We start from the raw sequence: 21,211 nt of genomic DNA on the forward strand, positions 1-21,211 counted from the left end.
CTCAGAGAGAGAGAGAGAGAGAGAGAGAGAGAGAGAGAGAGAGAGAGAGAGAGAGAGAGAGATATTTATAGGCTTAGAGAAAGATCTACTTGGATCTTAAACTACTTTCAGAAACATTATTATTAACTATTATCTGTTTACACCAAATGATAAACTAACAGGAAAAGATTTGATGATATCTTAGCATAAAATCATTATTAAACTTGTGTGCTATGACATAACTTCTTAATTTAAATATTAATAATAATTATTATTAACCATATTGTTGCCAGAGCACTCAGATTTGGACATCAGTATGATCAATATCAAATGTTCTTCCCACTAATCTTTAATAATATGGACAAGAATAGTGAATTGGCTAAATTTCTGTGATATCTCACCAATATAAATCATACTGCTCTGGGTTAGTCAGACAGAAGTAGATGGAGCAAGGATAAAAAGTAGAACAGTCCTTGAAAGAGCAATGTAATAATAACATTCAGAATCAGTATAGGGTGTGGGGAAAAGATTCAGAATTTGGCATAGAATGTACTGCTCATCAAGGCACAGAAGCAAGTGTGTATGTGCTTTTTGCTAGAAAACTATTCCAAATTTAACTTAAAAATAAGTGAAAACAAGTAACCATGCAACATACAGAGGTGAAGGCAGCGACTGACAAGCTAAGGAAAACAACATCTGTGGACGTAATTAGAATACGTGCTTCTTTACACCGTTCTGAAATTGAACTTTGCTAGAATAGTGTAATTTGGTTGGAAATGAAATCGACTTGTATATCTATTATAATAATATAACCAATATATCAAAACAATATAATATAATACAGTAATATAATCAAAATAATAGTAAAATATATATTCAGACTTCATACATTATTATTTCATGCTCAATTTTGTTGAAAAGAACACATGATATTGATCATACTGATGGATAAATATGAGTGATAAAGATAATAATAATAATTTAAATGAATTGTAGCCTGGTTATTCTTTGCTTTACATCTAATATCCACTTAAGTGAGTACATACTACATATGGTGTTTGTCTTTTGTGGTCTGGGTTATTTGACTCAGGATAGTTTTTTCTAGTTCCATCCATTTGCCTGCAAATTTCATGATGTCATTGATGGGGTTTTTTTGAATATTCTGGAATTTTTATTTATTACTAAGTAATTTTCTATACATTTTACATACCAACCACAGATCCCCTCCCCTTCTTCCTCCCACACCCAGACTCTCCCTCCACTCCACCCCCCATTCCCACCTCCTCCAAGGCAAGGCCTCCCATGGGGAGTTAGCAGAGCCTCATACACTCAGTTGAGGAAGGTCTAAGCCCTTTCCCTTCACCAAGGCTGTGTAAGGTGTCCCACCATTGGCAGTGGACAACACAAAGCCAGTCCATGCACCAGGGATAGATCCTATTCCCAATGTCAGAGGCTCCTCAAACAGACCAAACTACACAACTGTCTCACCTATGCAGGAGGCCTAGGCCAGTCCCATGGAGGCTCCACAGCTGTTGGTCCACATTTCGTGAGTTCTTACTAGTTCGGTTTGGTTGTCTCTGTACATTTCCCCATTATGATCTTGATACTCTTTGCTCATAGAATCCCTCTTCTCTCTCTTTGACTGGACTCCCTGACCTAGGCCTGGTGCTTGGCTGTGGATCTCTGCATCTGCTTCCATCAGTTACTGTATGAAGGATCATTGATGACAGAGTATTCACTAATCTGATTACCAGTAGGCTAGTTCAGGCTCCGTCTCAGCTGTTGCTAGTAGTCTAAGGTGGAGTCATCCTTGCATCCTTGTGGATTCCTGGGAACCTCCCTAGCACTCTGTTTCTCCCTGTTCCCATGAAGTCTCCATTTATCATGGTATCTCTTTCATTGATCTTCCACTCCATCCCTGTTCCATTGTTTTTTACGGCTGAGAAATACTCCATTGTGTAAATGTACCACATTTTCTTCATTCATTCTTTGGTTGAGGGGCATCTACTCCAGAGAAGCTAGGTAACAAGGAAGACCCTAAGAGAGACATGCATGGATCTCACTAGAAAGAGGAAATAGATAAGATCTCCTGAGTAAATTGGAAGCTGAGGAGGTGGGGAGATAAGGGGAGGTGACAGGAGAACGTGAGGGAACTGGATGGTAGAGTTTGGGGAGAGACAGAGAGAGAAAGCAATGAAAGAGGTATGTTGATAGAGGGAGCCATTATGGGGTTAGGAACAAACCTGGTACTAGGGATATTAGGAAACCACAAGGATGACCCCAGCTAAGACTCTAAGCAATAGTAGAGAGAGTGCCTGAACTAGCCTTCCCCTGTAATCAGATCAATGGCTACCCTAATTGTCATCATACTACCTTCATCCAGTAACTAATGGATGCAAATGCAGAGATCCACAACTAAGCACTGGGTAGAGCTTCCAGAGTCCAGTCAAAGAGAGGGAGGAGGGATTATATGAGTGAAGGAGTCAAGATCACAATGGGGAAACCCACAGAGACAGCTGACCCAAGCATGTTGGAGCTCACTGACTCTAGACTGACAGCTAGGGAACCTGCTTGGAACCGATCTAGGCATTCTGAATGTAGGTGACATTTGTGTGGCTTGGGCAGTATGTGAGGCCACTGGCAGTAGGACCAGGATTTATCCATCCCTGGTGCATGAACTGGCTTTTTGGAGACCATTCCCTATGGCGGGATACTTTGCTCAGCCTCAATACAGGGGGGAAGGACTTGGTCCTGCCTCAACTTGATATGCCAGACTTAGTTGACTCTCCATGGGAGGCCTTACCCTTTCTGAAGAGGAGATGGGGCTGGGGTGGAAGAAGGTGGGGAAGTAAGGAGGAGGAGGTGAGGGAGGGGAAACTGCAGTTGCTATGTAAAATGGAAAAAACCAACTTTTAAACCAAACATGTAATTTCAATGAAGAAGACATGTCATAGCACTGCTGAAATTTACAAGGAATTTCTTGCTAAGATGTCTTCAACTGTCTTCTTGTCATTCAGTCATTTCATATAGTAATAGATAATAGCTAAGAAAATGTTTTTTGAAACAAATTAGTTTAAGTCACATATAGATCTTTCTCCAAATCTTTAATTTTATTTTTATTCTTATTATAGGTTCTTTACATGAGAGTAACAAGATAAATACAACAGATTAAATCTAACTGTGTGAAGTGATTTCATAATAGAAATATAAAAGATTCCTTGATAACATTTAGAGTTGTAAATTTTTTTAAAATAAAGATGTTCAGGAAAGAACTAACAGTTGGCATTGCCTTATAAATTCATGTTCTACTGGGCACTGATATGCAAACTTGAGCAAGTTTCAAATCCTTTGTGAGTCCTCCCTCCTGACTTAAAAAAAAAAAAAAGTTAATAATCTTAGTCTCTGTCTGTCTTGTGTTAAATGAACATTCTTAGTCTCCTATTCCCTCGTTCCTTAGAGCACTCTGCCATGCGTGATCCCAGGCAGGGCTATAGCACTCAGTACTTACAATGGATTCAGGTTCCTTCTTAAATGACATATTTCCTGCAATCTAAGGAATATATTTCTGTCTTTGTACATTGGTATCTTAAACGTCGCCCTAGGCTGATAGAAGGACCCCACTCTCATTCTTTCCTCACATAGCTATGCTCAGGCCTTTTATCCTTTTCCTGAGCCCTCTCTTGCAGAAGAATCTAGAAAAGGAAAAACGTGTATGAAAGCTAAATATACCAAATCTCGTTTGTGCCATTTTGAAAATAAAATGTATAGTTGGTGAGGAACATGGGGACCACTTTTCAGAACTTTGAAAACAAGCCAGTACAGATTAAGCTTCCATGGAAGTAACATGACTTTTCCATGTTCTTTGACTCAGGTCGTCTTTAGCAATGTAGCCCCATCATCAAGTTCTTGGTGGTGGTAGGTAAGAACAATGGCAATCAACCTTTAAAATTTGGGGCTCTAGGGAGCCCATTCTCCAACAGCTTTGAAAGAGGAAGCACATGCCTGGCACTGAGCTTTACATTTGATAGCCTATGTTGTCTAACATAGCATTGCACCCATGTTATATGTAAGTGTGTGTGTGTGTGTGTGTGTGTGTGTGTGTGTGTGTGTGTGTGTAAGCTTCTACAGTAGTTAGTTTCTATTTGGCTTTTCAAAAATCTTTGGCTTTAGTTAACTATTCCCATATACCCCTCTTCTTTGTCATTCTACCCCTCACCCCTCTTAATACTTCTTGCTCTAATATTCCACATTCGACTTTATTAATGCCTGCATTCCACTGCCTATCTCTTAGAAGCCTCCCTGATGAGCCTTTACTGTTTCCCTAACTTATTTAAGTATTCCAAGTTACACATCTAAAGATTCAAAGCCAACATCCATGCATGAAAGAGAACATGTAGTGTTTGTCTTTCAGGCTTTGGATTACCTCACTCAGAATTATCATTTCTAGCTCCATCCATTCATCTACAAATTTTGTAATTTCATTTTTCTTAACAATATTCCACTGTATAAGTGTACCACATTTTCATTACCCATTCATCAGTGTTGGAAAATACAAAAAAAAAAAAAAAAAAAAAAGTCCTGGCAATGATCCTATTTGCAATTTTTATTTTTAAAAATCCTAAGAATAAAACTAAGATAAAACATGAAATTTTTGTGTAACAAAGGTTTTACAACACTGAGTAAAGTAACTCAAGAAGATGCTTAAATATGGAATGACCTCCAGTGTTCATGGATCGGTCTGATCCCTGTTGTAAAAATGGTAGTCCTATCAAAAGCAATCTTTAAATTTAATGTAAAACAATACCCATCGAAATTCAAGGGTTATTCTTCACAGAAAAAAATACTAAAATGTATATGCAAACACAAAAGGCTTGGGATAGATCAATTCACCTTGAGTAAAATATTGATAGACATGTCGGATGCTGAATTCCAAGTTATATTACAGTGCTACAGGTATAGCAGCGGTATGGCACTGGCCTTAAAAACTGACATACAATTGAAGACCTAGATGTAAGACCACTATCCCATAGCCATATTATTTTTGACAAAGAGCACAAAAATATACATTGGAGAAAACATAGCATCTTCGAAAAATAATATTGATCAAACTAGAAAGCTACAGGTAGCAGAGTAAAACTAGATCCTTATCTTTCATCCTGCTCAAAAACTCAACTCTAAATGAATCAAAGATTTTCACATAAGACCTGATCCCTTGAATCTGTTAGAGGAGAAATGAGGAGCTAGGTTTCAGTTTAGATCTTAAGACTATCTTTTTTTTTTTTTTTTTTTTTTTTTTTTTTTTTGAGCTGAGGGCCTTACGCTTGCTAGGCAAGTGCTCTACCACTGAGCTAAATCCCCAACCCCAGGACTGTACTGATGCTCTCTCTAGGACTATCTTAATAGAGCACTAGTAGTGCAGGCATTAGGACCACCAATTTACTAATAGAACCTCCTAAAACTAAATAAAAAAGCTCCATCCTTCAAAGGAACCATCGCTGGAGTAAAGAAACACTCAGAATGAAAGTCTTTGCTAGCTGTACAGCAGATGGGAGGGGGAGGGGTTGTTGAAAAGATGCAAAGGACAACAACAACAAGAAGTACCCAGGAAACAAAACACAAAATAAAAGATGGAGAATTGAGCTAAATGGAATGTCACAATAAAAGAATGTTTATGGTTAAGCAAAGTAATTTAAAACTTTTCAACATCCTTAGACATGAAACTCAAACTATTTTGAAATTTCTACTTATATTAGTCAGAATTGCTAAGAGTTAAAAAAAAATGGCAATAATGCTGAAATGATTCTGGTACAAAGGTAATTCTTAGTTACTGATGGTACGATTGCAACCTGGTGCAACCACTGTGGAATTCACTACAGAGGTCCCTCAAAAAGCTAGGAATAAATTTATCATATAACCCAATTATACTACTCTTGGGCATGGACCCTATGTACTTTATATTCTACTACTGAGATAATTGTTTATCTATGTTTAATGCTGCACTATTCATAATAGCCTGGAAATGAAAGAAGTCTAAATGTCCACCATGTTGAATTTAAATTCTGAGTGATTTGACAATAATAATCATAGCTAAAGTATGTAAGTTGAAGAATAAAACCCAAGGTTTCTTGAAATTTTATCCTAAGATTCCATGAAATGTTTTCCTATCAATCTATCATCTAATATGATACATAACAAAACTCTTTAGAAACAAATTACTTTAACTCCCCTAAAGCTCTTTACCTGCACCTAAATTTTTCTTTTTCCTCTTGTGTTTTATTGTGGCTCCTCTTTCCTCTCCAGGAGAATAATGAGATGCAGTTGATTCCATCTATTCATGTTAATTCATCTCCATTACAGCAAGAATACAAAAGGCTCCTTCATTCACTAATAATTGTGTACTTTTGGAAGAAAATAATTCAGAAAAGAACAAAGAATGGAGACACCTTCCAGGATTCAGATTTTACTAGGCTTTGGTGCACAAACTCAGACAAACGTCAAACCCCTTTCGAGTCCTCTTTTCCTTCAGTCTGAAACTGTCAATAATCTTTTGTTCTTTCATATGTCTGGAAGCTAAATGAAAATTCTCTGTCTTATAATACTTTATTCCCACAGATGCTCCCACAGATGACACAGCACATAGCATTGTAGGTTTCCAAACATTCTATGAACAATATCTTCTCTAGAGTTTTCGCAATACTTTGGCTATGTCCTTAGGTATCACAAAGGTCATACTAGGAAAACACATGGTCCCACCTGTTCTTCCTCAATTACACAGTTTTGAGAATGCAGGAAATTGCACAATTCTAACCAGTGAGAAACAGAGCTGATGAAGAAATGTTTTTCTCTTGGTATCATCAGATTCCAGAGTGGAATTCCATGAGTCTCTCCAAAAAGTGTCTGAAAATCTCTAGAATACTGCATCCCATTTGTGCCTTGTAAAAGTGACTCTAAGATGTTTCTTTGTACTTTGTTTTTATTCATTTACACAGTAACATCTGCTTTCCAAGATCATAGGCCAGATAATTTGTTCCCAAGTCTCTGACTCAAATTCTTTTTTCCCTCTTTTTTCTTTATGAAGAATTTTTTTTATTCATTTTGCATATCAACCACAGATTCCCCTCTCATCCCTTCTCCTGCTCTCCCCAGCCTTCCTAACCCCACCCTACCCCTGCCAACTCCCATCCTTTCCTTAAAAAGGTAAGGCCTCCATGGCGAGTCGCAAAGCCTGGTACATTCAGTTGAAATAGATCCAAATCATTCCCCCTGCATTTGAGACTAAGGCTAAGTAATAAAATATTGTCAAAGTTTCTAAGAAACACTGCTTTCAGGCTCATGGATGTTGAGCCTAGGAGAAGTATTAGGATGTTCCTATAACCTCCCTAACTATAGTGTTCCCACATAAAATCATGGCCTATCTAGAGAATTTATGGTGAATTTTCCCTTGGCTACATTTAGATAATCTAGAATATCTACATTTAGATAATTTAGAATATCTACATTTAGATAATATATTAATTTTTCCTGTGTATAAGCAATATCTTGAAAATTCTGTAGTATTTTATTCTTGTTTTGTTAATTGCTTATTTATGTGCTAATTACTTATTTTATCAGGATGAACAGAAATTAATGTCCTCCAATCTGAACAATACTCACTGCCTTTGAGCAATGTCTACAGATACAAATGACAGTCTTTTTAGAAATTGGCTACTCTGAATAAGGAATATACCCCAATGCAATGTATATATATATATATATATATATTTCTCAATCCACTTGGACAATCATACCTATGTAATTAGTCTTTCAAATCCACAAATGCAAAAACTATGAGCAAAATATTAATAATGGGAGCAGTATATTGCCATGTCAAATGGAACCAAGTTATTCAATGATATTTCTTAAGTTGGTCTTGAATTAAAAATCAATAGCAGGGGTTGGGGATTTAACTCAGTGGTAGAGTGCTTGCCTAGCAAGTGCAAGGCCCTGGGTTCGATCCTCAGCTCTAGAAAAAAAAATAGCATAGGTATATATCCATAGTACAGAAATTAAAGCATAGTTTGGTTACGCACTCATCTCAGAATCTGTCAGAAACTGAAGATGAAAAAGAATCACATTGCAGGAGGGGAAATCATGGAAACACTATTTGAGGGCATAGAGACTTTGACTTCAATACTGTAAGAATATAAATGCATAGTAATTAATGTCATAGAGGCCATTCATCAGGGTCGACTGTAACAAGAAGGATGTTAGTACAAAAAGCCAAGTAGGATAGGTACCATTGGACATATAGCTAATGGAAAGGGAGCCAGGAACTCAGAGATCTGAAATCACTAGATTCACAGCCCACTGAGCAGCAGCTTCTTGATCCATAGGATCTGGAATGGCAGCTTCTTGAACCAAAGCTCAAAAATCAACTGTAAGTTATCTCACAGGGGCTGTAAATCATAAAGATCCATAGTAATAGCAGGACATATGACAGGGATCGACAGTGCATAAGACCTTGGGAAGCTTCTTGGCTCACTACAGGTCATCTAATAGTCATTAGAGAGGAGCTGAATTGACAGGTACTGAAAGAATAGTTGGTAACACCATAGACAAGTTACTGGGCTAGCAAGAGACACACAGGAATCTATGGAGAGCAGGTAGTACCTAATGGAGTGAGTAGTGAATACTCCAAAACAGCTTTTGTTAGATGTGTCGATCAGGATATGCACTCTGCTGGATATAACTGAAAAGATTCTGAATTTAATGTTACCTCATGGGGAGATGCATCTATATAATCTCAGCAATAGGTATGGTATCCAACAGTGTTACCCTTGGCATATGTTTCTGCTTTCAACTTTTTACCCATGCAAATAAGTAGTAATCTATCTGTTAATTTAATTGAACTTGAACATGTTTCTACACAGTGTATTTCTGTTGTAATTTTTGTTATAGCAAATATTATATGTTACTCCTATGACAGGAATGTCATGACTGATTTACACTAATGTTTATTCTGTAAGTTCCAGAAGAATCTTCCCCCTTTACTCTCAACATAATTTGTATGTGTTTTGTTTAGACTGCTGTAAATAAACTCTCTCTAGAGCAGTAATTCTCAACCTGTGGGTTGTGACCTTTTGAAGTCACATATCAGTTATCCTGCATATGATTCATTACAGTAGCAAAATTAGTTATGAAGTAGCAACAAAATAACTTTATGGCTGGGAGTCACCACAACTGGAGGAACTGTATTAAAAGGTCCCAGCATTAGGAAGGCTGAGAACCACAGCTCTACAGAGTGACCGAGCCTAGAGAGGAGAAAAGGAGGGGAAAGCCAACAGCCAATCTTACTCAGAATTTTCCCCACGGGCCCTAAGCAGCCAGTTTTCCTCTCGACAGGTCTCAAGGACCTTTGCTGTTTCTCTGAGTCCTCTGCTGACACACATAGGTTTTGATTATAAAACAATTATAATTGTAAATTAAAATCAATGAAACAAAGACTCAAAAATAATCATGCCGTGTGTGTGTGGTTAGGAACACAAAGTACCTGGGTTTAATTGCAACATCCACATGGTGGCTTGTAAGTATCTGTAACTCTAGTTCCAAGGAATTCGACACTCCCTGCCTCCAAGTGCACCAGGTATGCAAATGTTCCAAAGATATACACAGACAAAATACACATAAACATAACATTTTTAAAAAGTGATATAAGAGACAGAGATAAATGCAATGATTGACAAAGTAAGGAAAAACTTCTATTGGAAGTTAGATTACATACACTTTTTTAAACATTTTAAAACTCTAATTTGGTACAATGTGGTAATTTGTTTAAAAATCTCTGACTGGCATATTCAAAACAATTACAAAAATTTTCTTCCTAAGTTTTTGACTTTATGATATTTGACATAATATTATCCCTAGTCATGAGTTATATCTTTTATTATTATTCAAATAACAGAAATAAAGCTTTGTAACACTTTGTTTTGGTCCTAAGAACCAAAATAAGAATTCAAATTGAGTGTAATCATGGCACAAATGTCACAGGATTGGTCACTCATTTTTTGCTTTAATTTATGGTCCACTCTATGAGGTGGTATTCATCCTGGTCAGCACTGAAATGGCCATAACCTGAGAATAGATAGGTCATAGCCTAGGATAAAACTTACTGTTGTTACTTTTCTACAGAAACATAGCAATAAAATCACTCCTAAAGCCATATTGCCATATCTATAAAGGAGAACATCACTCAGCCCTCATTAGAGAAACTTCTACTTGTAGTAGATAGAAACTAACATGGAGATGCACAACTGAATGATGTGCAGAAAGAGAGAGAGTTTGGAGCATTCATCCTAAGTAGGTATTTTCACCAGTCTCCTCCCCTCAGGGCTCAGGAATCTATGTGGAATAGGAAACAGAAAGATTCTAAGAGGCAGAGGAGGTGAATGACACCAAAGAAACAAAGTCTTCCAGAAAGCACACACAGACAGACACAGTTTCAAGCCAGACAAAACACCAGCACTGAGTGTGAGTGCACTCACCCTCTTTCCTTCTGTCTTCCTTCCTTTCTGTTTTTCTCTTTTTGTTAGTCTCTCTGTTTCAAATTCTAGAGTGCTGTTCTTCAGGAAGCCACATGTGGTCCATAGCTGGGAAGGTCTTTGAATGTGACCTTTTGAGATTCTAGAGGATGCTCATGGCATAAGGTCTATTGAGATGCCTTAGTCTTCCTTCATCTGGTGATATGCAGCAGAAACCCTACTGAATGTAGAGGGCCTTATGACTTAATATAAAACAAGGTAGCTCAGGAATTTCATTTTATCAAATATGTGCATGTGTCTATGCACATTTTATGCATATTGAAATACATATGTGTATTGTAAAAATATAACAAATTGATAGGATTAATTAGATATAAAACTTGGAAAATTTGTTATAAAACTGATATTATTTCACCACTATAGATACTTTCTTTTGCTAAAGGAATGTCATGTTGTCTGCTTGCATATAATGTTGCTATATATCTTGCATATATATCTAAAACACAGTATTGACATGAGTTAAAATGATTTAAAACAAACAAAATTGTATTCATCAAATTGACATATGAATATCTTTTTTCTACTGATATCAAGTAAACATCTCTTATGCTGTGTGTATTCTTATTTCATTCTTCCCTTTAAAAAAATCTTTAGGGGCTGAAGATTTGCTTAGCAGACATTACTTACAGGATGCACAGTCTCCAAAATAAAATTCACAAATTTTTAAATAAGTAACCAACTGAAATAGTTTTGTCAGCCATATTAAATATGCCTAAGATTAGCATCCATCTGAAATCTCTAACATCCATAAACAAATTTTTTTACAATCAAAACAGTTTGAGCAATATTCAATACATTCATATTTACAAATTTTCCCTTCCCTTTATTCTTCCTTAGGAGGGCTTAGTAGGAGATGACAGTTTCCCTAAAACCTATACAAGCTCAGGTTGTTGCTTAAGGTCACTGGGGTACCCCATATGTTAAAGCTGGCAGTTGGAGTCTTCTGAGAATCCCTTTGTCTTTCCTGGGCTGGGTCACTGCTTGGCAGCAGTCCATGAAAAGCAAGGTCTCTGTAGAAACCACAGCAGAAAGACACACAGTCCATAGTCTATGTCTTAGGGTGATAGAAGTGAAATCTCCACTGTCACAATGATCACACCAGAATGAAGTGAAATCTCCACAGTCACACCAGTGGTACATCAAGCAACAAGTCAGATGTGCTGGATCTAAAATTTATTTCCTCATCAAATGTTTTGGGCATTTACAAGATTAATTCCATTCAAAGAGTCCAAAACTGACACTTGCTAGGCGATCTCAGTTTTGTTGCTGGCTACCAGAGCACCACTCATCCAATCGTCTTCCTCTCTATCTTCCGAGGTTCAATGTCATCCAGTTTTTCCTTTTATTACTTTTGTTGGGTAATGTTGAGTGAATTACAGAGAATAATGGGGAAAAATGAGAAAGGATGATGATGATAGGGTTAATTTTCAGTGGGTTCCACATTAAGCAAGAAGTGATGTTTCCAAGTCATTAACAAAAAAAAAAAAAAGTTACTCTCATTCCATACCTTGTAAAGAAAAATGTTTTCCTCATAACCTCCAATGACAAAACACACAAGCAGTATGTCAAGAGGAAAAAGGATTTTCCTGGACATGATGAAATAATTTTTAGTGTAAAATAATCATGGCATTTCTGGCATGTCCTAGGTTACAATGAAATTACAACAGCCATAAATATACTGTGCAGAAAATGTATTCAAATGTAACTACAGTTATAGAGAAATTTGTCAGTGCACATATATAAGGGACAGAACACTCACAGGACAAGCATGATCCTGTTGGGTACCACACCTGTTGCTGAGAATATATAAACCCAGCTCTGCTCAGGTGAGAGACAAACTCAGAATCCTCTCAGTTACATCCAGCTGAGCTCTCATCTCTTTTCAACATGACCTGTAAATGCTGCTCTGGAAAATTTTTTACCTCCTCCAGGCACTGCCTGCCCTCCTCATGTTCCTCCTGTGGCTCTTCCTACCCCAGCAACCTGATCTACACCACTACCAACTGCTCTCCCAGCACCTGCCAGCTGGAATCATCTCTGAACACCAGCTGTCAGGAGACCTGCATTGAGCCCATCAGCTGCCAGAGTTCCTGTGTGGTGTCCAGCCCCTGCCAGACAGCCTGCTACTACTCCAGAAGCTCCACACCTTGCAGTCCCTGCCAGGAGGCATATGCTGGGTCTCTGGGCTTTGAGCCAAGCAGCTTCCATTCCCTAGATTGTGGATCTAGCAGGTACTACACAGTAGGCTGTACACCCAGTGGCTTTGAATATCTGTATTATGTAGTCTCTGGCTTCCCTTCCCAGAGCTATGGGTCCAGGTTCTGCTATTCAACTCATCTGCCTGCTAGTACCTACCAACCTTGTTATAAACCAACCTGTGATAACATGCTCCATGGATTTTACTGTTGAGTCTCTTTATACAATATGTCTATGCTCTGAAGCCATTGTTTTCTTGCTTCCTCACTCTTGCTGTCTGTTAATGCTTCCATTAACAGCTTCTTTCTTTCTCAATTTCTGTAATTTGTAAGCAAATTCAAATTATTCCTTTCTCTCCTTGCTTTGGAAAAAAATGATGTATGTACTATTTGGTTTTCATTCAAAAGATACTGAAAAATAAAATTTTCATCTAATACATTTGTGCAACCTGACACCTCAATGTATTGTATCCTTCAATATTAATTTCCTCATAGGTTTGCATTCAAGCATTTGGGGAGTTCATTACATGTCAATATAGTTGTTTAATTTTGTTTGCAAACATACATTTCTACATTTAGTTGTGTTCCTTATCTTCAAGGACATTTGGATAGACTTTCAGAGTTGTCCTCCCCAGGATCAGTCACATAGGGTAGAGTATTTCTTCATTGGCTTGCATATTTCATTAGTTGGCATTCTGGAGTTCGGGGATTCTCATCACGGCATCAGAGTCCTTCTGTTACCTTAATGGGACCTTGGAGATACCCACATATATGTGTGTTGTATACCCTAAAGGAAACATTAGAGAAGGGTGTTTACAGAGTAGGTGGGAACCTCACACAATCTGTGTGCCAGCAGCCTGTCTGGCATCATCTGTGACAGCTTGCTATATGGAAGAAGGTAATATGAGACATAGGATTTTATCATAACATTTACACATCAGAGCAAGATTGTTAACCTCTTTAGACAAGAGGGGGAGATTCTAGCAGAGTTTGAAGTTTGCTAGAGTTTTAGAGCAAGCCCCAGGATAATTTGAATTCATAAAGGAATGCCAGTTCCTTGTTCTTTCTGGAACTGGTTCATTTGTTTTCAAGAATACAACTTATAGGATAATCAGGCATTACTTGGTACTACTGCTGCTGTGGGAATTGTATCATATATTTAATCTGTTGAACCTAATTCATTAGTCTCATATAGACAATGCACAAAAAGAGTTAAAATAAATATGAGTTTAATTAGGAAGAGTGTTTCAAGAGAACTTTTTGTTCTCTCTCTCTCTCTCTCTCTCTCTCTCTCTCTCTCTTTCTTTCTCCCTCCTTCTCCCTCCCTCTGTCTTCCTCCCTCCTCCTCCCTCTCTCTCACCCTTAGTGATAGTGTCCTCTACTGGTGGATTGTCTTGCTTTCTGCTTTCCTTTAAGGTTTTTGTTTGTTTATTTAAGTATAATATACTACTTTTAGGTTAGGGGAAATGATTTAAAACAAATAAAAGTCATGTACAAAGTTCATACATAAACACAGGATTTTGCCTCCTAATACTAAGTGATCATCATCTTTTAATTAGTTCCTTCAGAGTGAGTTTCCTCCAATTTTTTTTAAATCATATTCATCCCCCAACTTTTCCAAAATTCAACCTCCTTCCCTATCCACTCAACTGTATCCTTTAAAAAAAATACTCAAGAGCAAATTGTGCTTCCCAAATCTTTGTTCTTACCACTGAGGTATGATCACCTTACCAGGGGCTACATTCTTAAAAATATAAATAAATAAATAAACTGACCCTTCTTTTTTCCAGAAGCTAACAATTGCCAGTCATTCCATGCCTAGAGTAAGACTATGTGTCTATCCCTCTTCTCCGTGCCTTGATTTCTTCTGGCTTGGTCTTGAACAGATTTTGTGCATTCTATTTAAAACTGCCTTCTTATTTAATTTTATTCTATCTTTTAAAATATTTATTTTATTTTAAATTATATATGATTAAATACATAAATATATTTACATAACTATAAATAAATGTTTATAACCCACCTAAAAAGGCTCTGTTTATAGGTATATGCAGTTGAGTGAAGGTGCTTACACAGTCAGAGGGGTCCAATGGCCCTAGAGCTGGATCTTCAGATGTGGGTGGTGGAAACTGAGCTAGAATGTGCAGGAGAAGCACCTTCTGTTCGCCACTACAACATCTCTCCTCGCCCATTATTCTAACTCTGTTGACACATACAGGATGTGTCTTCAATAAAATTACATGTTTAACTTTCCATGCAACCAGTGATGGCCCCTACCCTCATGAAGTTGTCATCCACTTATTATTTAAGTTTTATGCTCACAATAAACTCTTCCTGGTCATATAAATACAACTCTTTTTTACAATAAAAATTACATGGTTTTAACTAACAGCTTTTGAAAAGAATTACTTTGCAAAGTTTAAAATTCTAGATGCTGTTCCAAATAATAAACTAAGTAGTTATGTATTTAAGGATATGAGGCATGCTCACAGTAGCTAGAGGATTTCGATTATTTTTTATGTGTTCAGATGCAGCATAAATTCATGCCCATATTTCATGTACACCTAACTTTCCCACTACCTCCACCTACTGGTAGATAGTGGGTATTAATGCATCATGCTGGCAATGGACCTGCCCAAGACAATCAAACCAAGGAAAGGAAAAGGAGAGACCCATCTCCATGTAGGTCATCTTTTTAACTATGTACATTGTTCTGTTTAGTATAATAACAATAATTTCTCTCATTGCGATCCTTCTGAATTCCGACTTTGAATGGAAAATAGTCTCTTTTGTTAGGAGAAGGTTTTAAAAATGGGAGACTTTCCCTGTCCTAAATTTAACAAAATTAGTTAGCTTTGCATCTATCTGGAACCCCACCAGATGAACCCATGGCAAAAGTAGACTAATAGTTCCCTAGACCAGACCTTATGTATGATGAGGAAGTTACTACTGGTTATCGGTAAAAGGAAAAAATGAGACAATTAACAATTGAAACTGGATGCTGAGACAAAGCTGGAATAAAACCAGCATGTGTTGAGCCTGGGGGTTAAATCATCTCCACCTTTGATAATGATTCCTGTAATTAACTGATGAAGCCTGGGTAACACAGTCCGCTCTTCAAATCCGACATCCCACTTCTACACCAGATCAAATCCTGAAACAAAAGACTATTTGCATAGGTTTTTAATGTTTTTTTAAAGGTTTTTCATCAAACCCCAGAAACACAAAGCCAAACTGAGACATCACCAAAACATATAATTAATATCTGTACAATGTTAACCATATTTATTAGCAACTCTTGTATGTGTTATAGATTTCATTTGGAGATTTCAATCTGGCAGTCAAGGTGGAAGGACCAGACCCCATTTCCACCTAACTCATGATCATATAACTTCTTACCTGCCTGCAATTTTGCATATATTTTAAAATGTAGCTTTACGAATAATCTCTCTTCCAAATTTATATGGTACAGTTTACCTAATATTCCCTCCATATTATAATTATGTTATACAAAATATTGGTTTATAATTCCTTATGTAGCAGAAAAATCAGTCTTCCATCCTAATAATGTGTTTTCTTCCTTTCACTGTGTGAAACTATTAACAGATGGAGAAAAGAGAAAACGTTGAAAAAAATCTACGAATACAAAAGGATGAATTTGCTTTTTAAAATTAAAATGGCAAGTGCAAGATACAGCAAAGCTTAGGGAAATAATTTGAAGTAGTTTTGAAAACAAGAAGATGAAACTAATAATGGTCCTCACAAGATACATAGGTGTCCACTTGCATATTTTTATTTAAACTTACACCCTTCCCCTTCATAAAAGAAAAGGCATTGGCAGTTTGAGAAATTACTAAGAGATACATGAAGAGAGAATTATGTTTGACTTTTGCGAGTCTATACATCGATAAGAAAACCATTTAGCATCTTTCTCCAAAGAAATACATGTTCCAATTACAGGGACTCATAATAGCGAGTAGAAGTCAAATTCCGAGACTAACATAAGAGATCAAAAGACAGTGTGGCTCTTAACTCAGTGGGTAGGAGGCACCTTTTACATTTCTAGTTTCCCCAGTAGAAGATCAGAAGAAGCCATTTCCACAGGTTGGCTGGTAAGAAACAGACTGGCAGCTTTTAGAAGAGAAGCAGGTTGGGCGGTAAAAGCTGGACCCACAATTTAGGGATGAAAAAGTGCGAGTACCACATCCCACTGACTGGAAACCACGGGATCCAAAGCCCAGGGTTGGGTAGCCACAACCAAAAGACTGGAAGCCCCTGGAACTGAAGCCCAAAGATCCTGAGAAAGGTGACTGGCAGGGTCCGTAGGACACTGGAATCCTCTGGTGGTAGCAAGGCCTCTGGCAGGGTCTGGAGACCACATAGGATGTGTGGCAGCTGGTGGGCTCACAGAAGGTTTCCTGACACCCACTGTGGAGAGAGGAACCCAACTGGTGGGTGATGGGAGTTTGGAGGTCAGTGCTGTAGAAGACATTGTTGGGGTAGGAGGAAGCACAAGAAGAGATCTGGTGTTGCAGGTGGCCCCCAAAGGACTGGGAGGAGAAGTTTCCAGAGCAGCTGTTGCAGGACATGTTGAGAGTCTTTGCGGAGGAGGATGTTCAGAGTTTGAATGAGCCTGCTTGGACATACAGCATTTATATATCCCTGTCCTTGTGTGTGTCATCCCCATAGCACATCAACATAAGTTACCTCTGGCTTTAATTGAATGGAAAATGCCATCACAGTCATGCATATTTACTTTTCGTGTGGTTTCAAACTGCACAGAGTGGTGATGTCTGCGGCCCTGGAATGCAGGTAATAGTGTTCGGTCTTCAAAGCTATTGTTCATCCTCCGTCAGCAAAAGCTCACCCTGCACATCACTCAGAAAACTGCTTTAGAGGTGGACTGTCTGGGCTGAGGGAAGCTAGCTTAATTAAAAATAATTGATACCCGTTGCACAATCTGTCCAAAAATTGTTGCCATCTGGCTAGCAAAGTTGTTCGCTGATCCACTCAGAGTCACTTCTTTTAAACAAAACCGCACACTGATTGCTGCCTCACAATGGCAAGCTTCTGTGATGAATAGTATCATCCAAACACTGATAAGCAAGATGTATGAGGACTTAAAAAAAAAATTGTACGTCAGTTTAAATGGCTTTACTGTAATAGGGAGAAATGCTTATTTCTCATGCATTTGCTTAAGAATGGAATCCAGATATTAAATGCCAGTCACAAGTTCTGTGTGTGTGTGTGTGTGTGTGTGTGTGTGTCAGTGGTTAACTGTGCTGTGAGCTAAATACTTCATGCTTTGTGCTGGTTTGAATGCTAAAGATTATACACTTAATATGATAAAATGCATTAAAAGGAAAAATCTTGAGGTTATGATGTTCAACGTATCTTTATCTCTAATGAAGGTTATTATTTCCCACTGAAAACAGTCTCCATAACCTGGTAAATGTCCTCATTCTAAAGAAAGCTTATAAAACAATTGCCTTGAGGTGTCAGGCCAAAGCAGCCATCGCCAGGAGATGCTTCCTCTGCCCTGAAGGCAGCATATATCACTTTGACTTAAATTGTTTTCAGGTGCTTCTGACAAGTATCGCAACATGTCCAAAGTGAGGGTCATATTTCCTCGATTTCCATGGCTTGTGTCCCACCTCAGTGCAAGAGCCTAATGAAGACTGATGCCTGGAGCTGGAGGAGGAGAAAGTGGAGAGGGCTATATTGGAGTGCCTTAGGTGCTGTTGGATGTGTTTCATATTATAGAACATTTCCTTCTAGTTCTGAACAATAGTAATTTTTTTTTGAATGAGAGAGCATCATTTGCTTTCTTTATTTCTTCTTCTTTTCTTCTTTGTTTTGTTAACTTAAAATGTTCAGGCTCATAAAAGTCTAGAATTTGTGGGAGATTTTAGAAAATGTTTAGCAGCTTTTTTTTTTTTTTTAATCAGATCAGAATTCTAATTACGGCAACCTGATTCAGTATCCCCAGAACTCCGGGATAGAAGTTTCTTTACCTACGAGAACAGTTCATTTTGGATTCATCCTTCAAGATTAGGCCAAGTAATCATAATTCTTCATAAAATTAGTCTCAGCTCATTTTCAATGTAGAATATAATTTATGCCAAGAATGGATGATATACAAAGTTTTTTTCATTTCCACAAGGTTATTGAGGCAAGTTCCTGTACAGTTAGCTATGCTGTGCCAAATGGAAAAGTACAGAAAAATCCCAAGACTTAGTTTTCTAGGAGGCATATATAAGTTAATTGATAGATACACAACTAACAACTCCTAAATCATTTCTTCTCCAATTCACATTCTCTTCTCTTTTGATAATCTTCCCTACCCACATTTCAATATATAAGAGTCATTTGTATAACTATGAATTCTTCAAATTCTTGATCTTTCTGTGGCATTTGCATGTGACAGGTACTTTCCACATTACTTTTTTTTTTTAACTTTATGCAGGGAAAAAAAACCAAAACACCATCTGAAATGAAAACTAGTATGGCCATGAAATAATGTTTATGCTTTGCTGCTTTGTTGTCAGTGACACCAAGAGGGGAGAGACATAGTTTAGGAAGATAAGAGTATTTTGATAATCAAGCTTGTTAAGTTTATGAATGACTTCACCACGAAGCAGTGAAGGTGTGGGCACATTGGATTCTAATTCCCAAAATAAAAATGAAAGGGCTGATAGCATACCCCAGTGTGGTAGAGCTTACATGAGGCTCTGCATAGGTTACTCAGAGGGAATGAACAGAAGAGGGAAGAAGAAAACAAAAGGAGAGAAGGGAAAGGAAGGCAAGACAACAGAGGGATTGTGATTCTGTGAGAAACCTTTTATAATATAATAATGTTCTAAGCATTCATGCAAACATTGGTCCTCACAACCTTATATAATCATGTCCACAAACACAGGTTGACAAAGTGTATCATGAACAACGTTGATCTTGAATTTCTTTCCTTCTGAGGATTAGTATTGTATTGTTCTCTTCATAACATCCACAACATTTGGAGGAAGAAATATAAAATGATGATTGCTTTTGATTTGTCTTCAATCAAGTTTCTAAACTTGGAGCATCATAATTCTATTTCTAGAATACAAACTTTGGTGGAGTGTTGAATCCTGAAAGATTATTGCTGCATCATCCATTAGATCACATCTTGAAGGTGGAAATAAATGAAGTATCTATCTACCTTAAAGACTCAATTATATTGGCTTTCATTTGATTTACTGCAGATATTGAGAAATTGCATTTTTGCTCCATGAATAATTGCTTTGAAAACTAATGAAATTCCTTCATTTAGAAGTACACATTCATAAAAAGCCCTTTGAAGGTTACAGTATTTCATTTTTACTGGATCCTAATTAGGCATTCTCATTAAAATCGACACAGACTACTACACCCATCTCTTCGGTATATAAGGACCCGTGTTAGAGGACGGTATTCACACTCGCAGATTCATCACTGCAACTCCACTGACACCAGAACTCCTGACAACATGTCTTACGTCTGCAACTCTGGGAACTTCTCCTCACAGTCTTGTGGAGGTTTCGTGAGGCAGCCAGTCTCCAGCTACAACTCCTTCTACCCCAGCAGCAATGTTGTCTACTCGCCAAAGAACTTCCAGCTAGGCTCCTCTTTCTACAACGGACAGCAGGAGACCTTCGATGAGCCCCTGGAATGTCACTCACCATGCTTCGGGACCAGATCCTTCCAGGGATCCTGCTTCCGGCCCAAGCAGTACTTTTCCCGGCCCTGCCATGGAGGCTTTACTGGGTCTTTTGGATATGGCAATTCGGGTTTTGGATCTTTCGGGTATGGGAGCTCTGGCATTCACTCTCAGGGCTGTGGGTCCAGCTTCTACCGTCCAGGTTACTTTTCTACCAAGAGTATCCAGTCATCTTATTACCAGCCAGGCTTTAGCTCTCGCTTTTGCGGGTCAGGTTTCTGAACATCCCAGTTGTCTCATGATGGTTTCTGCACCTTATGGAATTCAAACGGCTCCTCCAACATCTAGGATTTATCGATGAGCATTTGTCTCGGCATCATAATCTACCTGGAAGCAAACGATTTTCTGAGGACACAGTAACTTTAACCTTTGAACTTTCAACTCTACTGTAAGAGAGAGCTGGTATTTTAGTTATTATATAAATGCTTGGATCATTTCTTTTACCCTCCATCCCTCTAAATTTCTTCTCTCATTATTTCCTTAAGTTCCTCCACTCAAGTTCATTTTAAATAAACTTATATCTCTAGCACGAATTTTGGCATTCCAGTTTGGTTTTGTTATTATTTTATAAATGACATATTTATTCAATGCATCTGATACTTTTCAGAATTTTTTTCTTTTGTCTTACATTTTGTCTGATAGAAAAGCGGAAGCATTAGAAGAAAATTCATATTTGTATCTATCCTATCTCATGCCATCTTTTGTATCTCGAAAGATTTATATTC

At 37.7% G+C, this 21,211-nt stretch overlaps 3 protein-coding genes across 3 annotated transcripts; 2 read left to right on the plus strand and 1 right to left on the minus strand.

Moving 5' to 3' along the window:
- Positions 1–12,443: 12,443 nt before the first annotated feature.
- On the plus strand, positions 12,444–12,965 carry LOC118593869 (keratin-associated protein 13-1-like). Its single transcript, XM_036203451.1, has one exon. It carries the CDS (start codon positions 12,444–12,446, stop codon positions 12,963–12,965), a length of 522 nt encoding a protein of 173 aa, XP_036059344.1.
- A 3,868-nt stretch (positions 12,966–16,833) lies between these two features.
- LOC118593808 (keratin-associated protein 14-like) lies at positions 16,834–17,340 on the minus strand. The gene has a single exon (XM_036203383.1). The coding sequence runs from the start codon at positions 17,338–17,340 to the stop codon at positions 16,834–16,836; it is 507 nt and encodes a 168-aa protein (XP_036059276.1).
- Positions 17,341–20,255: 2,915 nt separating this feature from the next.
- On the plus strand, positions 20,256–20,708 carry LOC118593767 (keratin-associated protein 15-1-like). The gene has a single exon (XM_036203289.1). The coding sequence runs from the start codon at positions 20,256–20,258 to the stop codon at positions 20,706–20,708; it is 453 nt and encodes a 150-aa protein (XP_036059182.1).
- The last annotated feature ends 503 nt before the right edge of the window (positions 20,709–21,211 follow it).

This window comes from Onychomys torridus, chromosome 12 (genome assembly GCF_903995425.1).
Source record: "Onychomys torridus chromosome 12, mOncTor1.1, whole genome shotgun sequence".
NCBI lineage: Eukaryota > Metazoa > Chordata > Mammalia > Rodentia > Cricetidae > Onychomys > Onychomys torridus.

Coding starts and splice junctions, on each gene's coding strand:
- LOC118593869 (XM_036203451.1), top strand. CDS start 12,444: ATGACCTGTAAATGCTGCTCTGGAAAATTTTTTACCTCCTCCAGGCAC.
- LOC118593808 (XM_036203383.1), bottom strand. CDS start 17,340: ATGTCCTGCAACAGCTGCTCTGGAAACTTCTCCTCCCAGTCCTTTGGG.
- LOC118593767 (XM_036203289.1), top strand. CDS start 20,256: ATGTCTTACGTCTGCAACTCTGGGAACTTCTCCTCACAGTCTTGTGGA.